Genomic DNA, 21,000 nt, shown 5'->3' with positions numbered 1-21,000 from the left:
TTTTCAGGCAGAACCAACATGTTCAGGGTCTTTATTTTGAGCTTTTGTCTTGCATAAAAGGACACGGAACACCCCGTTGTTTACAAATTGGGGTTATGCGCCCGAGTGCACACCAGTGTCTTGGGCTCTGTTGCCTCCTCTTTGTTCAGACTCTTCTTCTGTTCAGTACAACCTGGCTTGTAGAGCCAATTTAAAAAGCTGCATCTTAGTTGGGTGGCACTCATGGATCATTGGTTGAACCCAGGGGAGACAGGAAATGTTACTTTAATTTATTAGAGAAAGATCCAAAGCCTTAGCTGGTTTCCTTTTATTATCATGTCCATAACTATAGAAATCAGCATGGTACCAAAGTCCTTCTAGAATTTTCTACCTGTCTCCCAACCTTTTTACATTTGAGTATTTTATACATTTTAGTAAATGTTGAAACTTGCGGTTTCTTATACAGGAAGCTGTTATTCTATGCAAACTTCATGTATTGACTAATGACTGACTGAAATTGTGCTTTGAAGTAAATGCAGAACTTCTATTAGGAGCATCATAAAACTCCACAGAGAGCATCCTAAGCAGCCCACTTCCTTGGGCAGACATTTGTCTCAATCACCAGTCTAAGAGGTTGTTTTATACTCTTCTCAGGTCTGGAAACAAATTCTTATCCTGTAAAGGCCCAATGATGATAGCTTTAAAGATAAATGGATAAAGATTATCACAATTTTTGGTTTCCACAGCCCAGCCCTAGCCAATGATCTACAGATGAAAGGCACAGAGGCCCCTGCCTCCCCTAGGCTGTTGAATGTTCATCCCTGAACACATAAAGTACAGTCTGTCACCAAGTTGGGGAAACAGAGATTGCGGAGATTGTGATGCAACTCCTGTGAAAATGAATGTGGTCATGTGTTTGGGAGCTCAGAGCCTGTCTCCTCACACCACTGGCCTTTGTACACAGCCCTGCTCCAGGATCAGGCCTTCAATCTTTTATGTCTTTCTCCTTTACAAAGAAGTGTTACCTCTAAAACAAAGTCCTGGTGATGTAAAAAAAAAAAAAAAAAAAGGACTGGTATTACATGCTTTCTGAAATCATAGCAAAGTAAGGAAACTAAGCTGAAGGGTTGAGAGCAGAGGGAATTAAGGAAGGGTAGGGCATTGGAAATATAATACATAGATCCCAAAATACGTTTGTACTTCCTGTGAGGAAAACAAAACAATGCAGGTTTTCACCTCTTAAACAAGTAAAGAGAACAGATGTTGTTATTGTAACATATAGAATTTGGTTCTGTTGGGTAAGAAGTATTAATTTTAGTGAAACAAAAGGATTATTTCATCATTTCCAGCCCTTTGATGCTCTCCTAAAAGTTTGGCTAATACAGGGCTGATTAACATCAGAGTTATTATCATTTTCCTTCAATCAGGCAGTGCTTAGTTCTGAGGCATTCTGTAAGTGTGACTGTTGACCAAAAAGAGTATTGCATTTAGTCAAGAATTTATGGCCAATGAAGTGAGACACCCAAAAACTTCTTTTCTTTTGAGTCTCAGCAATGTGCCTTCAGTAGAAGTTACTAGAAGGAAAGAGAGAGAAAACGAACAGCCTACCTCTCTGCAGGGACCACAGAGTGATAAGAAATTGAGAAGCGTATGAACTGACAAGGAGGATAGGAAAGGGAAGTCTATGACAGAAGGCTGGGGGAGGGGGCAGAGTGATGGATAGGGTGAGTGCCGAGCTGGGAAGAGCAGGGGCAGGAAAGCTGAAACAAAGGTGACAGATGATAATGAAAGATGTCTTCTTAAAGTACCTCATGTGCCGCAGTTCCACTGGATTTGCTTTACATTTGAAATGTGTTTTAAATATGAACCCTCTCCATAGCTTAGTCTCTGCCCGAAAGAAGCATAGCACTGGCAGTGCTATTATTTAAAACAATGAGTGACATCATTTCATAACCTCACTCCAGTTGTGTCTTACAACTCACAGACATCAGGTCCTGAAATCATTCCCAAGGTTTTCAGGGCTTGCAATTCAAACACTAGCAGAAGAGTTCTGAAAGAGACAGCAAAGCCTGAGAGGCATGTCCATTTTTGCAGCCCTGCAAGTGGGGGATTATACCACCCAGTTACCTGAAGCTGGTCCGGGAATAGGAACACAGACTGTTTTAACAGCAAAACTTGAATCTGGTCTGGAAGGGCCTAACAAACCATGCAGTGCAGACAAGACAAGCATAGCTCTCATCAAAGAGAATTGTTACCGGGTGTGGAAGCTAAACGCTCTTTCTATGAGACTGTCACATCTGCTTTCAGGCACAGTGCCAAAGGGTCAGGGCTCAATCACAAGCCTGTGGCACCCCCTGCTGGTTAAAAGCCCATGCTCATTTTGTTACTTTACACTGAACTAAACATTGCCGTCATTTCACACTTCTTTTAACATTCTATATGAATTTAATTATCGTTTGTTTGGACCAGAGAAGAGACAGTTTGTTACAGATGTTCGCATAGCTTATGTCTTCCTCTTCATCCCCTTCACCTGCCCTCCATCAGTTGCTTCTCAGAATCCATCAACGGCTTCAAGGTTCCTCCATCAAGTCACAAGGCCTCCACTTGTCTTCAGCTCGGATTTTTGATGAGCATGGTCAAGAGATTAAGAGTCCACTGCAGCTGAAGAATGGGCAAAAAATTTGGCTTTCTTATGGGAAAGCATACAGGTATGAGCAATGTGCTTATTCGGTGTGTCTTCAACCTTTCTGCGGAGAGCTAATTTAGCAGGAGAATTGAAAAGCCAAGTAAGAATTAAGAAAAAGAAAAAAAAAATACATTTTTTAAAATTCCCATAAAATTTAAAGAAGATTTTTTTAAGCAAGGCAACATTGTTTATGGAAGGAAAATGACCCCCTCTCTCTCTCTCTCTCTCTCTCTCTCTCTCTCTCTCTCTCTCTCTCTCTCTCTTTCTGCTTCTCTCCCTCCCTCTCTCTGACTTTCTGTCTTAATGCCTTGTCATAGTTCTTGAGGTCTGCCTGTCAGCACAGCAAGAGGGATTTGTTCATGTCTGAGTAGTCACCTTAATGATAGCAGATGGAAACGCCACGGGGGGCCCAAGCCCATCACACTGTCATTGTCACACACTGCCCTGACCCTGCTTCCTCTCCTCTATTTTTTTGTCCCTTTTTAAAGGAGAAATGGATGGTAATTGAAAAGGATCTTAAGCAAGATTTATGAAGCTGTAGACAACATGATTCCCCACTATATCTCTATGTTTTCACAAATAAAGTCTTAACCCCTAAGCACCAATGACAGGACAGCTAAAGATAAATTGGTAAAGCTTAAGGACCCTCTCCTATCAAAGTTATGTTCCTCACAGCGCCTCACATTAGCTGACAATAATTACTGGCTATTTGCTGAACATTGTGTAAATTTTTGTGGATTGGTAAATTCCTGCATAAAATTATCAGTCTTTCTGGAGAAAGAAAAGGCCGCTGTATCTAGGCACTGACAAGCTGGGCTCTGGTGTTGAGTTTCTCAGAAATGTATGCATATTTTGACAGGACACATCCAGCTGAGCCCTGAAGCTGCTTGTCAAGAAACTTAAACACACCTTTTTTTTTCCCCCCATTTTTAATTTTCTTAGCTCATTGTTTAGAGGAAAAACGAAATGGTGTTTCACGTAAGGTTGAATTGATCTTATGTTAACGATAACGAAAACAGCAGAGACAGATCTAAATCTCAGCAAACGAGGAACCCACTAGATTTGGTGTTTGCTCCAAATTTCAAACCTCAAACAACAGTCTCCTTAGAAATACATGAAGGTATTGGGGGGGGGGTGGAGCTGTGTCATGCCGCAAAATTTTGTTTTGTTTGTCCCAAGAGAGTAAAATTAAAACATATGCTGTATAATTTACAGAATTAGAAAATACACAAGGAATAACAACATTTTCACTATAGGCAAAATTCAAGTTAATCTAAGTTATATTGGGAGTAGAATTGTTTTTACAATGATGAAAACAGAAATGGATTTCACAGTAGTAAGAATTTAGGGATAATTTATCAAGCCCTTTCCATGCGGAGAACAGCTCTAATCAAGTGCGTACTGCTATTTCCTCTTAATGTCGTCGTCAAAGTGAAAGCAATGACTTTACCATATCTTATCATATTTTCTATAATTCAGTATTTTAAAAAGATTGAAAGTGTATTCTTGGCTAGTCATAGTTGTGAAACACATAGTACAATGCCAGTAATCTGGAACATTCCAGAATCAGGTGATGGTTGTGACTGGAGAACTGCGTAAGTTGTCTGTGATTGTTATTTTAATAGGATGATGCAATTTGTTTTCTAGTTTTGAAAGTAAAGCATTAATGTGATGGTACAGAGCACAAGGTAACTATGCCAGCATCTTGCCACCATTGGAATTTTTAAAATGTGTTATTTCTAAAATTATATTGGTACAAACTTTAAAATACACTGAGAAATTGCACAATATTTACTGAGTGAATAGTGTTTGTTTTCAGGAAGTCTTTTGCAGCGTATAACTTATTTTGAAATAGGCAGTCATACTCTTCTTATAAAAATGAATGTTTAAATTTCCCCCAAATTTTGCATATTTTGAAGAATTTTAAATTGCTGACAAGTGGGAAGAATATTATAACAAATATTTTCATATTCTTCATTTTGATTCACCTATTTAATGAGCTTTCCTATTTGTTTATCTCTCCTGAAAGTAATTGCAGACAATTATTAAAATTTTACTCCTTAAGTGCTTCTGGCAGATTGAAGAATAGAACCTTCCGTGTAACCGCAATATGTGCAAAACAGTTTATAATACCATGTTATCCTCTGACACCCCCTTTTTAGTCAGTTACCCACAGGTGCTGTGGTGCTTGCTAGTGTACCCAGTAGCTAGGTAGACTTCCTCTGTTGTGTTTGGTTCATTTCAATATCTCCTTTTAATCTAGAGCATCTCCTTCACCTTCGTTGTGCTTCTCTACATGAGTATTTGTTTTTCGAGAATTTTAACACTTTTCTTGCAGTATTCCCACATGCTGAACTTGTCTGTATTATCAGGAGTAAATGCAGATTAAATATTATTGGCAATAATATTTCATGGGCAACAATGTGGGTAACATTCTAGAGTTAAACCCTAAATATTTCTTATCTATCTAGAGAAAACTAGTTTCTAGAAGATCTGCTTTTTATTTAAGATGTTTTCAATATGATTTTAATTCTTAAATTCACCTACAACCTTATAATATTTTGGGAAATCAGATCAATGCAATACTTAACACTTAGTGAGCTTCTAAAATAGTTGTTTATAGTCAATATGATGCATTTATTTCATTACCAGTTCCAGATGCACTATGGGTACACTGAATTATATACACAGGGAAAATGACTTAGGTGAACACTTGTTTTTCTTAACTACAGTCTTTCATTGGTATAATTAAGTTTTTAAATTGTACATATTGCAAACATACTTGATGCATTTTGAACCAGCTAAATAAACTCAGATGTGTATTTATAATAGAAGTTCAAGAATAGTAGGTTTTATTAGATATAAGTACCAAATACCTTATTATTTGTGCTCCAATTTCAATGTGCATTATGTATTATGCAGGTAGCGTAAACAGTTTTTTTTTTGATTGTTTGTTTTTTTCAGATCTCCTTTAAGCCCTGTTTTGGCACTGACCTTTGACCGAGTGATTGCTTTTGCTAGAGATGGTACCACTGCTATCTATAAGACCTTTATGGATGCTGATGCTGCTCTGCTACTTGGATGTGATGAGTAAATTAATGTATATTTAAAGTAACCCATCAGCTAATTCAGGATTTCCCACAGCAAGAGATCTGAAACACTGAAATAATTTCTTTGAATTGCCTTAAACAATATTTGTATTGATTTACTTCATGGTCTAATGGGGTCAGGCCTAAACGACTCAGAAATGAGTAGTTTCTTTTTTTAAAGAAGTCACAATTTCATTTGAAATATAAAAGCTGTTTTTGTGATTATTTCCAAATTAATATCTTTAAGTGAATTCATTATGATAAAAAATAGGTTTTTTTCTCCAAATTTTCATATTTAATTCCTAGATTTGATAATGATGAAATGAAAACTAACACAGCGTATGAGGGGATCCATAAGGCAGTGGAAGGGAAAGTCAAGGATCTTGGGAGGATCTGGAAATATAGTACCATTTTGTTCATAACTGCCTACGAACAGTTGCTTATCTGTAAATAACAAAAACTGTTACCTATTCACTGTTGACTTGTAAATTAATGGAATAACATTTTAATTTAATTTTCAAATAATGGTTTAACCCCAACAGTCTCTGTTATCTCTCCAATTTTCAGAAAAAAAGCCAAGAAAATAAGAAACGATTTGCCCAAGCTCACACTGCTGGCACATGATGAGCCAGGAGACTCAGACTGGCATAGTTGGTCTTAAGGACATTAATGCTTTCCCACCAGGCAGTACATGATGGAAACATGGTCTATGACTGGTTGAGATGTGACTACTAGGTCTAAGGAACTTAGTTTTATAATTTATTTAAATTATATTAAACTTAAATAGAAATATGTAACTTGTGAATAGCATATTGGTTGTTGAAGCATGATGCCAATACTAGGTTGAGCTGGGTGACCTAGGATAGAGGAGAGGGCATAACCAAAAATCCAAAAGCATTTTGTTGAGGTTCACTCATTCTAGGCAGGGACAATGCATTGCTAAAGCAAAAGGATATACATTCTGGTTTTGTGGCCCTAACCCCATTGACTGCTTCCTCTATCCATGAAAGCTTTGGATATGTTCTCCCTGTTCTCTTTTGCTTGGTAGAGAGAAAATAATTCACCAGAATCTTTCTATTTAGAGGAAGATTTATTTTGTGTGTAGAAATCTTTGTTAAATTTGCTTAGAGCTGGCTAGTGAAACAGTTTAAGAGGTAAAGGCACAAGCTTGGTGCCATGAGTTCAACCCCCCAGAGCTCACATAAAGGTGGGAGCTGTAAACTGACTCTCCAACATTGTCCTCTGTCCTACATGAACACTGTAGCATGTACACCTCCACCACATACACATGCCATGAGTGCATGGGTGTACACACATGATAATAGAAACATATTAGACAATTCTTTAGACTTTCCTTAGATTTCTGGCTACAAGTTTAGATTTTAGTTCATGTACCCTGCTGTTTATTGCTTAGCCCTCACATAGTCATTTTGAATTTTGTTTTGTTGGGAGCCAAAGGTGCTATTTTGCTGTGTAATTGGGCTCCTAAGTATATCAACATAAAGCTGTCTGCATTTACTACTAACTGAATGTGTTAATTTGCGTAATTGTATACTCTATTCAAAGCTTCTTTCTCCATTCTACAATGGGACATTTCAACCCTTAATAGTCACTCTCTTTTTAATTTTTTTTGAAATTGTATTTATTTTTGCATATGGGTGTTTTGCCTGTATGCTTGTCTGTTCAGTGTCTGTTGAGGCCTGAAGGGGGCAGCAGATACCCTGGAATGAGGCTACAGACACTTGTTGACTGGCTTTGTGGGTGCTGAGAATTGAAGCTACATCCTCTGGGAAAGCAGCCAGTGCTCTCAACCACTAAGAAATCTTTCTAGCCACTCATGTCCTTATTTTTCAGGTTATTGATAGAATTGCTATTTATTATTACAATTGCCATTATCAGTCCAGAACTGATTACTTTCTTTCTTATTATTATTATTTTATAAAGTTTTGAAAATTTTCACACTTTTTTTTTCTTTTGGATAACTCATTTAAAGTTAGAATTGCCTATGCACTGGAGTATGTGAAACCTACCAATGGCCACGCCCTCAATAAGGAATGCTTCTCCATCTTCTACCAACTATCCACCACCAACTGCTCCTTTGTAAGCAAAGGACCTGGAGAGGATCTACACCATCTGTGCTGGGATTTTGGCCAGCTTGATCTTATGTGGTTCTTGTGCAAGTACCATGGCTTCCTTGAGATCATTATTGCTTCTCATGTCCAAGACAGAATTTCATATCCTCTGTTTCTTATGTTCTTTCCATCTCCTTTTTCATGATGTTCCCTGAGCATCCTAGGTAGAAGAACTAACAAATATTTCCTATTTGGAGCTGAGTAGTGAGTCTTTTATTCTTAGAACTTTGGCCATTGATGCATGTCTCCGCTTACTGTTGCTCACTGCAAAAAGAAACTTCTCTGACCAGGGTTGAGAGCAGCCCAGATCTTTGGTCATGAACATAAACATTTAAAAAGAAATTTAGTAGCATAGTCACTTAGCATAATGACAACAGCAGGTTCTATCTCAGGGCCTATGACTTTCCTATCTATGGACTTTTGGCTGTGATTATAAGACTATGTATGAAATTATTTTTTGAAGAGAAGGTCACTCTCACACCTGTAGGCATTTCTTGCTTGGTGGGTTGGTATTATAGCATGCAGGGTCCAATCCAAGTCAAACTATTGATGTCTTTTCTCCTGCATCAGACTGTATAGCATCTTCTAACCCTATAAAAACTAGTCAGCAAAAGGGAGTTTCCTGGTCAGCTTGAGATTGGTTTCTCTATGTCCTACAGCCAGAGTGTGTGATGTCTTTAGCAAAAGGTCTTACTGTGTAGTTATTGTGGGTAACCAAAGTCAATGGCAATCACCTGTGCTGTTTTGGAGATTTCTGGGATCTCCATGATCAATAATTCATAGGAAGAAATCTATGCCCTTGCACTGAGGTTTTTATTTAGAAAAATAAATGTCTTCTGGGAGTTATTGACCACTCACACAGAGTAATTCTGTTTCAACTCTTTTAAGTATAATTTTATTTTGAAATTAGTTTACTCACTAGTAAATTTCCATAAGGCATTTACCATAAGGTATAACTCACCCATTACTCTTCCACCTCCTCTAATGTCCACCTTAATCCTGTGTAATCTTTTAACAGAATTCTTCTCTCTTCTTTCTTTTCACATACATTCTGCTACCCTTACACTTCTTTTCTTTTCTTTAAGTTGGGTTGTGAAGTAGTAGGCTCTTCCACTGCTTTTCATATCTCCCCTTTTGGGGTTAGCTCTCCCTTTTACAAGCTTGAATGCCCCCATACGCTCATAGCTCTCCTTGCTTAAGGCTTTTTCTCCCTGGCATTGCACCTCACTGCTTCCATTTTACCTAAAATCTACTACTTTCCTCTTGATTAGTGGGTCTCTCAGTTAAAAAAAAATGTCCCCTTCTATTTATCTGGCCTCTTTGTGTGTTCTGAGTTAAACATCTGAGACAAAGAATTGGAAGCTAGGACTCACATTTATGGGAACACACTGTATTCATCTTTCTGGGTCTGAGTGACCTCACCTAGGATACGAGTCATATTCCATCATGTGTATGTGCCTCATTTTTCTTATCCATTTACCTGGTAATAGACACTAAGGTTGATTCAATTTCCTAGTTATTATTAATATAGTAGCAATGAACATGGATGTGACAGTTGTCTCTGTAATAGGTATTAAGTCCCAAGACTGGATAACATGCTATATAGCTGTGGTTCTCAACCTGTGGGTCATGACCCCTTTAAGGTCACATATCAGGTATCTTACAAATCAAATATTTACAATACAATTCATAACAGTAGGAAAAGAACAGTTATGAAGTAGCAACAAAAATGATTTTATGGTTCATGGTCACCACAACATGAGAAACTATATTAGAAAGTCACAGCATTAGGAAGGTTGAGTACTACTGCTGTATAGTATGACCTAAAACACCAGTGACGAGGCAGGTCATTGCTGTAGGGTAAGGATTTGATCACTTTTAAGATACTTGTCTATATTAAGAGTGAAACCCCAACCTTTTTAGATTTCATTTTCTACTGGATTCCCATTAGTCTGTTATGCATCTACAGCCTCACTTGCAAATTCTGAACTAAGATGTTTTTGACCAACTAGTATAAGTAACTATCAAAAAGCCCTTTGTTATTTGTAGCTTAGTGGATTTGTACTTAGCAAAGATGATAGCCTCCACTACAAGCAATTCTCTACAATTATTTTTATCTTCTATTAAGAATTAGTTAAAGACTTAATTCCCCAATATCATAATGACAAGATAAAATTTTAAAGTTTTTCTCACTTACAAATGTTAATATGCTTTATAAGTCTTTCGTGTCACACCATTTCACTACTAGAGGACATTAATCATACAATGCAATTATAATAAAGGATATTATAGTTTAATGTTTTTATTTTACCAAAACTAATTCTAATATCTTATTATTGTTAGTTGGGAAGTTTGTGAGGGATTTCCAGTGAACATTGAGTGTACCCGCCAACAGATCCCTGATTGCTTTGAAAAGGTGGCCTTGGAGAACCATTTCCTACAGAACAAGGTCAGACCATATGTGCTGTGACAGGGCCTGTTTTGCATGTTAGACAATCAGCTATTGTATTGTGGTTACTCGATATTTTTAAAAGATCTGTCTTACATATAGAAATTGTTTTTGTAAATGTTTAGGCAGGCACTTCTGTCTACTTCTTATTAATTACTTCTAACTTTACATAGTGTACCGTGTTCACATTGGATTGTGTCATATAAATCCTATTGTTTGTCATAATTTTTCATTCAGGAATAATTAACAAGTTAGGATTCTTTAAGAAAGCTTTTAAGATGTTTATTGCCTTGGGCCAGCCACTTGTGGACAAGTCTGAGCTCTTGTTATTTCATCAAAATAATTTGATAAAAAACCATGCATACTAGCTGGGCGTTGGTGATGCACACCTTTAATCCCAGCACTAGGGAGGCAGAGGCAGGCAGATCTCTGTGAGTTCAAGGCCAGCCTGGTCTGTCTACAGAGCGAGTTCCAGGACAGCCTCCAAAGCCTCCAAAACAATACAGAGAAATCCTGTCTTGAGACCCCCCTCCCCAAGAAAAAAGAAAAAAGAAAGGAAGGAAGGAAGGAAGGAAAGAAGGAAGGAAGGAAAAAAGAGAAAGAAAAAACATGTGCTACTTCCTTGTATGATAGGATTTACTTTGCTTGCTATACTGGTCTAGACCCAGTTCACAGCAATCAGATCCACATCTGTTTATAAATTTCTACTTGGAAATTCATCCTCCGTAATGTTTATCAGTTGACCTATGATGTATGAAGAGAAACAATTATCTCATATTTCTTAGCTAAAAATCTCTGTGTAATGCAAGATTGTTATTCATGTCAGCCATGAACATTTGTTTTTGAGCTGAAGGAAAAGATGTCCCAAGCAACATGTCTGAAGAAAGCAGGAATTCTGCCCCAACAATCCAAGCCTTTACTTCTAAGACAACATGCAAAGGATACGTTATCTAAACTGGCTTAATTTATTTTTCCTATTGTTACCCACTGACTCTTTATTATGTCAAAATGTGTGTTGAAAATCTTGGTTTGTTTGTTTCTACAAGCATGTTACTTGAAATAGTGTAACTATAGAAATGGAAAGCAAAGTATTTCTAATCCCAGCTGATTTTGATCAGATTTAGAAAATAGTACAGTAGCTGGTGCCCATTGTTTTAAATCCATCTGAGTTATCTGATATAGGTCTCTGTGTAGAACATAGCTTGAACACCCTTGTGCCCACATATCTCCAGAGAAACCAGGAATGTTAAGTACCCAGGATTATCTTTTCAAGGGGAAAGATGACAAGCCTGTTCTTCTGTCCAGAAAGCTAAGAGTTTGGAGTGACAGCCTGATGATCTGAGTTCTGTTGGTCCAGGCCATACCAAGCTCTTACAACTAAAACCTAAAGCAGCTAGTAATATAAATGACCCTGATACCAATAGGCTCCCCCAAGCTCCTACAGTCAGGACCAGAGGGGGCTAATAGCCAAAATGACCTCAATTTTATCTGTATGACCAAGATAAGACCAGAGCCTTCCTTAGGCCCTTAAGCTAGTACAGGTGCCTATCTCTAGCACAATGTGGGTAGCACAATGTAATTGTGCTTCTTTGTTCATTGAGGTTTGTATTACATCAGGAAACTTTTTTTTTTTTCAAATTATACTGGGCTTAAATACACTGGGAATAAACTGCCTGCTGTTATATTCCCCGAAGTCTGATCCAGGTTGATGAAGTCAATCTGTACCAGGTTCACATCCCTGTATGACACTTGCAGAGATCCACTCAGGTGTGTTCCTGTTAGTGTCCCTTATTAGAATTTTCTTGGTTTTGTTTTCCTGTTTAAAATCTCTTCATATGTCTGTTACCTACCGAAGTACTTGCCACCCTCACTCTCAGTTGACATCTCCAGTCTTTCATCATCTTGTTTCTCTCTGCATCCGACATCTAGAATTAGTGAGCTGTGTGCCAAAGCAAACTTTTGATATGCTTGTATAGCAGCTTGCTTTGTGCCCTGCCTGAGCCATGTATCACTCACATTCATTCCCTAGGCTCATAAGAATGTACTCCACTTTGCATTTTTTCCGTGTAGTCATCCCAGATCCTCCAAGTAGAATCTTTGTTTTGTGTTCTCTGAACTACTTTTTTCTTTTTATAACTCTTCTTAGTGTTTGTGATTTGGTATAAGCACTTGCCTTTCTTGGCTTCTGATTTTCTGAGTTGAAAATTCTTGGGATAAAGATAATATGTGTAAATGCCAATACAAAATCCAGAGTGACATACATGTATACAAACATACAGACACACAGTGTGTGTGTGTGTGTGTGTGTGTGTGTGTGTGTGTGTGTGTTAGATTTTTGAGATGGGGTTTCATATAGCCCCAGCTCTCCATATCTTCTGAGTGTTGGTGGAATCACAGTGTTCATTGGCTGCTTTGTGGAAACACTTCACTTCCTGTTGCACCCATATAGATCCCACTGCCTAGAACTCAACTTCCTTCCTTCTTTCCTTCCTCCCTTCTCTCTCTTCCTCCCTCTTTTCTTCTTTCCTTCCTTCCTTCCTTCCTTCCTTTCTTTCTCTACTGCTTGTCTCTGTTTCCCTTGTGCCATACTTCTGGTATTGATAGCCCCAGAAAATTTCTAATAGTATAGCATTGAACTAGCTACTATTTTGGTATTACTATTGTTATTGAGTGTGTTGTAGGCATGTGTGTGCATGTGTATGTATAACTGTGCTTACCATGCAGGTATGTGTGTGTGGAGGCCAGAGGTCAACCTTGACATCTCCCTCTATAGATCTTCGCCTTATTTTTAAAGAAAAGGTCTCATGCTAGACCCACAGTGTGATATTTTGGATAGGCTAAATGGCAAGCAAGCAACTGGGATCTATGCCTTTCTTCTCTTCAACCCCAGTTCAGGGTAACCTGGGAGCAGGAAGGGTACATGGTAGGTTCTATTGAAGATGTTGGGATCAGAATGGTTTTAGTTCAACAGTAACATTTTGATTATCCATTCTTTCCCAGAAGGTATTTGGAATGTTTGATGAGAGGAGACATCAGATTGAGTATTAGGAAGATGGCTCTGGTGGCTCTTGTTTTATCTTCTCTGCTAGACCAAGGGTTCCTCAAGGACAGAGCCTTATCTTGCTTGTGTCGGCTTCAATGTCTGCATGCACAGAGTTAGGTAAATGGAAGCAAGTTGATGAGTTAATTAACAAACTCAACAGAGATCAGTTCAAACTTAAATGGTTAAAACAAAAAAAGATCTCAAAGAGATATTTGGAAAAGGAGGCAGAAGTCGGGTTTTCTCTCTCTTACTGTGCCCAGTTTTTACTCTGTAAGATGGCATACACTCTAATGCTAAGAAGGAACAAAAAAAAAAAAATAGTCTGTGGGTATTTATTATTTACTAATTGGATCCCATGACCAAGTGAAATGAGAAAATATTCATCTCAAGTAAATGTCCCCTCACTAGTTTTGAAAGAATACATTCATTTTTAAATAAAAGTCAACCAAAATAGTAGAATGAAAAGGCAAGACCTTGATAAATTCCTCAGTAAGGAGAAGCTTTTGGGGTGGCTGGGAGGGCCCTCTTTGCTGTGAAACCTTTAAAATCCTTTCAGTAAAGTGTCCCCAATTATTTACAGAGAGGTGACCAGCGCATTGGGAATAGTAATTTAATAACTTGAAAAGGAGTTCTTTAAAGGTGGGTCCAGGCAGAGGTGACAGGCATCTACAGGACATTTTATTGTGGAATCTTGGTGCTCACTGAGGTAAAGAAGACACTAAGAGGATTACAACAGGGGTTGAGGGAAGGGAAAGAAAAGCCAATATTCCCAATGCATAGGTTTTAAAATTGGCTACAGATAGAGATGTCATTGCCCAACCCCTGACTGTTCTTTTAAATCTCTTATTGACAAGTAAAACCTTTCCTACAGAGAAGTATCTGGAACATACAATTCCCATTTGCAATGTGGGCGACCACTGTAACCCTCAACAATTACAGCCTGTTGCTCTTTTATCCATTTCAAAACCAGATTTGGAAGCCACTAAGAGTTGACAATTTGGCACATACATCTTTCAAAGACTCCCCTATTGTTGTTCACATTGGCAACATTTGTAGATTGCTTCGGTTTTAGAGCAATCAAATTATATGTTTCCATACAATGGATGAGATTTAAACTTCATGGTAGTTAATATAAAAAATGTGAAAAGAATAGCTTGAGAAATGGCTGGTTATGGCAGAACAGAGAAGAAAAGCATGGACTCCAGAATTTGGCACATCTTAAATTTTGCCAAAATGGAGAAGAAACTTGTTTTGTTCCTAGTCTTTTGGGAGTTAACTTTAGGTATCAGAGATTTTTGATTACAACGTTCTTTACAAAAATATTAAGAAAATGAGCAGTTTTTAATTTTAGAGTCATGACATACTTGTTGCAAGCTAATTTTTAAATTCAGATCTTATTGCAGGATGCATCTATAACTGTTAAATATATGATTATTCGACAATTAATCTTTGGTCACAAGGAGATTGGACAAAGATAAACAATTGCTTGCAACATGGGACTTTTAATTAATTCCTCAGTTTCTTCCTCATCTTGAGACCATGTGAGTTTGAATATAATTGGCCCCCAGTATCCCATAATCCCATAATCTCATAGGCAGTGGCACTATTAGGAGGTGTGGCTTTGTTGGAATAGGTATGGCCTTATTAGAGGAAGTGTGCCACTGTGGGGGTGGGCTTTGAGATTTCATATACTCAAGATACTGCCCAGTCAGTCATCCAACTTCCTGTAGCCTGCAAGATGTGGGACAATTGGCTATTTCTCTAGCACCATTCCTGCCCACATGCCACCATGCTCCCCGCCATGATGATGATGGACTGATCCTATGAAATTATAAGCAAAGCAACCTCAATTAAATCTCTTGTTATAAGAATTGCTGTGGCCATGGTGTCTCTTCACAGCAATAGTAAACCCTAACTAAGACTGACTGATAATTGGAAGCCACTTGAGGATTGTATACCTGGATTTAAGTTGCCTTCCCTGCTTTGTTGTGTAGTTACATCTTTGCTGATGTATTTTGCTCTCGGACCTTTTCATTTCTTGGTAGGAATGACTGAAAGGGATGGAAGGAAAGATATTTAATAATATTTATTACAGTAATTTACTTATAAAATTGTTTAACTTAGCAGTAAAGTACATCATCAAAAGTGAAATTTTAGACAAAATTTCTAGGCAGTAAATAGTTCAAAATGAAGTAGGACCTGTAAGTTTCTTCTTTCTGTCCTTGCAGTCTATTTCTTGGTGAACTTGCAGGAGAAGGTGAGTGGCGAGTGGGTATTAAAAGCACATCATCATTATTAATCATTTTGGGAAAAATAAGGAGTTTGAAATGGCTGGATATACATCAGCATAGTCCAGTCAGACAGGGAAGATTAGAATGACCCTTTAAGATCAACTGTGAATATAGGCATCAAATTAAATAAACCATAACTCCCTTTTCAATTTATGACAGCACTTTAGAAGGCTTTTCAATACCAGATAGGATATGTATATACTCAGACAATCAGACTCAGCACAAATATTTCTATCCGCATGTGTGCAGATGCACACACACATACCCATGTATGGCACATTATGTTGTAAATTGTTGGAGTAATTCTTCCCTTAATCCTAATTTTCACAGATTTTTATCTCTCTCTTGCCCCTTATAAACTATTTGCTCTAGAGATAAGCTGTTATACTAAAGAAGTCAAGTTGAACCATTGAGACAGCTTAGTGGTTAAAAGCATTTGTCATATGAGCATAATGATGGAGCAGACCCCCAGAACACTCATAAAGGTGGAAGGATAGAACCAATTCCACAAACTTGTCCACTGTCCTCCACATGTGTGCCACAGCATGTATGACCACTCATACTTAACACATCATATAAGCATATGCATGTGTACACAAAGATACACACCAGCACTAATGAGATAAAAAATATTTTTACAAAGAGATCAAGTTTTTGCATATACTTTGAACTCATTATGAAGATTTGCAGGAGGGCATTGATGGGGGAAACATGTCATTGACCTCCCCTGGGTTCATTATTAGCTCACACAACTTGTGTTATTATTTATCACATTATATATGTAGATGGCTTCATTGTCTTTATAACCAGACTCTGAGGAATCATTTTCATGGGACCCTGTTCTACAATGGTTTTTGTTTGTTTGTGTTTTCCTGGGCTTCTTGATAAGCTTGTCTCTTTGGGCATAAGTGAAAACAATAAAAATGAATTTCCTGAAATAATTTCAAATGAAAAAAAAAAAAAGAAAAAGAGGAGGAAGAAGAGAACAACAGAGGAAGAAGACATAGTCACATGAGAAGATTCTTAGTGGTGGTTGTCAGTTAAGATTTGGCAAGATTCCTTCCTTCTTTTCTTTTCTTTTTTTTTTTTAATAACACAAATGAAGCTACACTGGTGTGGGTCTGGCTGTGTCTGCCCTGTGCAGAATCACTTGGGAACTGTCCAGCAAAATATCTCTTGAAGAACAGCATGGTGTTAATACTGGGTGCCAGCCCAAGTCAGAAACAAAGGACCCCCTTGCTCTTCACCAATAAGCCAACTGTTAAAAGATTAAACCATGTTGTGGAGATAACAAGAATTTAGGCGCTGGCAGCAGGTGCTGTACAAAGAAGCAGTTGGCAGCATGGGTCTTCTGTCTAATTCCAGTCAAAACAATCTCCTGCCCAGATACAGAGGGGGAGTTTAGAGGATGATGGCAACTTGGAGTGAAGAGGTTGAGTAGGAGTGCTACTTTAAATACCGAATCCTGTGGTGATGGCTTAGTAGAGTATAGTTTATCATTGTTCAAAACCGGTGGGAATTCCCTTCTAGAATCTAGCCACTCCTGGCTTTCTAGGGGAATACACAGTCAACACACTGTTAAGTCCAATGTCCTTACGTTCTGAACAGCAGCCACAAAAGACAGTTAAAAACTTTCATTTTCACACAAAGGAGTTGTATGGCATTTCTCCTCTTGAGAGAGATCTTTCTTTTCTCACAGAATAATTGTCATAACATACCATTCTGTGATTGCTTGAACATATTTTAAAATATCAACTTATGAATTATTGTTTAATTTATATGTTAGAAATCATCCATTATTCAGTAAACATATAGTATTGTTAAACATTTTAGCATAGAAAGTGATTTAAATGGTTGTTAAAGCAGCATAATTTATCATAATAAAAGTATATGTTAACATAGCTCTATGATCTTATACATGTTGCCATTTAAAGGCTGAGATTACTTGAGGAAATGTTCCTATAACTTAGGAAGTAAATTTTATTAAGTGTGAAGTATCAGAGTTCCTATAGGATAGGAGTTCCTATGAGTGGATAGGAGTTTAATAATCAAGTGTAAGCAAGTCATACTTGAAGGTGCACGTGCCTTCTATATATTTAATGTGATAAACAGCACAGGTTTGTGGGATCTGATAATGACCCCAGAAGATATGTATGGAGTGTTTCCCTAGTCAGTGCTCTCTCCTTCTCCAGTAACTCTTCAAGCTCAGAAGTCTCAGTTAATATGTTTTATACTCAGGGAGTATGTAGACACCGGATCATTTCCCTGCCTGTGATGTCTCTATTCAACACTATGTGATGTCCTCCCATGGCATACCAACCTCAATAAAACCTGTTGGGATCCAGGCCCTGGTGAAAGTGCTTGCCATCCCCCTGGGGTGACCTAACTGTAGCCTTCACCGGATGCTTTCTACAGTTTGGCCAAGTTTACCTTTTTGCTCTACTGAGAAATTCTAAGACACACAGAGTGAAACTGCTTTAGTTTTGATAACATTTTGCTCTTTATTACCCGTATCAGATCCATTCTACTCTTTAAGAGCTGTAGCATGTTACTCTTTCAAGATGCCTCATTTTTATTTTTATAACAAAAATATGCCTATTATTTCAGATGCCTCTAACACACTCTAACACATATTAATTGTTGCATAGTGTTTAACATGAGAATAACTTTTCTTTCTCCCTTTCTCTGATGATAGAGAATCTTTACTATATGCTTTTTAAGGCATGAGAAATATCTTACAATATCCCATGCTACACAGACAGGGTCTTTGCACATCAGTACTGACCAAGTGCTGGTTTTAGAAGGCAGCCTCTCAGTCAGAAAACCCTGTGTTTGGACACGACTCATTCATTTTGAGTAAGTGTGTTGAAGAATGCTCATTTTTAAGTTCATGAATTAAAAGGGTATCCTTCTCCTTGTGTGATGCAGGTGGATCCCAACATTGTTCTTTATGCCTCTGTTTCCATCAGAAAGCACAGCTTCTCAAGGAGGGAAGTGAACAGTGGGATTCAGGCAGTGTCCTCCTGGCCTGCAGCCAGCATGTGGCTGATCACCAAGGTACCCAGGAACATCTGCTCTTGCCACATGATTGCTCCTTCTTTGCTGCCATGTTGTGCTGCTCCAGAGCCTGGGCCCTCTTGCATACAAGCGTGCAAGTGGACGCATGCTAAATTGCAGACTATTAAAAACATCTTTTCTGCTCTTGGTATTGTCTAATGCAAAAGATTTATGTAGATTGCCAATAGGCATTCAGTATAGTTTTAGGCATTCTGATTAGGTTACATCTCAGAATTTACTTAAACCAAGCACAGAGCTTATACGAACCCCACAGACTGATCGTTTTTCATGGCAGGTGTCTTAGTCTTCATTATTGATTTTTACCAGCTCAGCATCATTGGGCTTAGTAGATTAACACCATATTATGACTTTTCATACAATCTTATCGAGGACAGTTTTAAGAGAAGATTTTCAGTATAAAATGTGAATAGTTTATACACCTATGTAGGAAATCTTAATTTTTCTTTATTAATTTATAATTATATCTGACATATATGAGGAAATATAATTGCCCCCTACTCTCTTATTATTAAAAAACAACTTGTAAATATATACCTTATCTGGAAAAGAATGGCCCATCTTGTGTTTGTCCTTTTATTTTCCTTTGCCATCATTCACATCAGGATGCTCTATTGTTGTCTAAACATTCCGGGCTGTGTGAAACCATCCAATTAAGTTTGGTGACACTTTCCTGTCGTGGTTGGGAAGGACATTGAAACCATTTCTCACATAAAATCCTTAAGCACCCTTGGTTATTCTATGATCCTCTGATAGACGAACGCAAACTTATAGAAAATAAGATACTAAGGTACTAAGAGATAATGCTCATTTCAGATAATAAAGTAGAATCGTGTTGGATGAGATGTACTTAATGTCTGTACCCAGACTTACGACTCTATTAACCATTATTGGTTCTTTTTACCTTGTTTTCACTATTATCTTTTTATTCCTGTTAGTGTTAGAATAAACCTAAGAAAGCACAGAGAAAAGGAGAAGTTTGTGTTAGTTCCTGACTTTACAGGTTCCAGTCTGTGATCAGTTGGCCCCATAGCCCAAGACAAGGCAGAATATCATGGTAGAAGGGCATGGAAGAAAGACAACTGCTGGTCCTGTTGCAGTCAGGAAACAGAGAGACAAGAAGGGACCAGGGACAACATACACCCTTCAAAGACAATTCCCAGGGAATGGCTTCTCCACCCAGGTTGTATCTCCCGATGTCACGTTAAACTATGGATCCACCAATGGATTTCTACACAGATTAGATCAGAAACTTTTGATCCAGTTGTCCTTCAGGGTTGGATCCACAAGTGGTGACCAGGCCTTTCACATGAGCTCTTTGAGGGACATTTCACAACAAAACCATAGCATTTACACAGTTTAAGAAGCAAAGGCTAGTAACAACAAAGGAAGGATTGCTGGTCTGTCTGACTTTATAAATTAAACTTTTCTTCTATATTATAAGGCCATACTTTATATCCAATCAATCTTTGAACATTCTAGGAGTGTCTTACTCCTAGTGCTACCACTGAATACCTAGGTGACTACAGTCTAATTACACATGGTATGTAGAGTTAGAACTTCTCATCCTAAATGAAATGAATTAAATGCTACAGAAGGCCCTTTTCTAAGTCTCATTTCTGTAATTTATTTCTAGAATCACACTATATAATGCAATTTGTTCTTTTTAACATTTCCTTAATTGAAATGCTCTCTCAAAGAGTGCAGTTTTCCTGGAATTCCTTGTGTGGCCCAGAGAAAGTTATTTGGGTACCATGAGACATAGTTTCTTTATCTATAAAATGGAGTTAGACATGCCTTCATTGCAAAGTTACAGCACCAGTAGAAATTAGAAATATATCTGGTATTGAGGCATAACATCTTATATAAAGAATGCTCAGCAAGTCTTTCTTCCTCTCTGTAAGCTTTTTCCTTTTCCGTACAAACATATTTACACATGCAAGGATTACAAGTACTTATCACCATCCAAATTGTTTAGAGATATGTTTCCTAGGTCACCATGTATTTCTCTTTTACACAACAAAAACCTGAAAAGCAAGAGTTATGTGCTATAAAGGAAACAAAAAAAAAAATCAATGTACAAGTAACTTCCTCCCTTGCCCCTTTAACAATAAATCCCTTCTGTGATATAATACAGAATTTCAGATGCCATAAATCCCCAGTAGGTATGTATAAATCTCTCTGTGGTTGTGATTAATTTAAAATGAGCTAATTCCATAAGTAGGAAAATTATTATTGAATAGCCACTTACACAAT

At 37.7% G+C, this 21,000-nt stretch overlaps 1 protein-coding gene across 1 annotated transcript in view; it reads left to right on the top strand.

Annotated features, from left to right (window-relative positions):
* LOC127226405 (doublecortin domain-containing protein 1-like) overlaps positions 1-21,000 on the top strand; it is a gene marked incomplete at its 3' end in the record, with an annotated part of 193,071 nt that overhangs the window by 145,522 nt on the left and 26,549 nt on the right. Inside the window, exons 8-11 of the mRNA XM_051190417.1 lie at positions 2,524-2,687; positions 5,630-5,755; positions 10,230-10,335; positions 18,598-18,726. Of these exons, the coding sequence (XP_051046374.1) occupies positions 2,524-2,687; positions 5,630-5,755; positions 10,230-10,335; positions 18,598-18,726 (525 nt within the window). The remainder of the gene's footprint in view (positions 1-2,523; positions 2,688-5,629; positions 5,756-10,229; positions 10,336-18,597; positions 18,727-21,000) is intronic.

The sequence above is a fragment of the Phodopus roborovskii genome, unplaced genomic scaffold (genome assembly GCF_943737965.1).
Source record: "Phodopus roborovskii unplaced genomic scaffold, PHOROB, whole genome shotgun sequence".
Taxonomy (NCBI): domain Eukaryota; kingdom Metazoa; phylum Chordata; class Mammalia; order Rodentia; family Cricetidae; genus Phodopus; species Phodopus roborovskii.
This window is presented reverse-complemented; position numbering and strand designations above follow the sequence as displayed.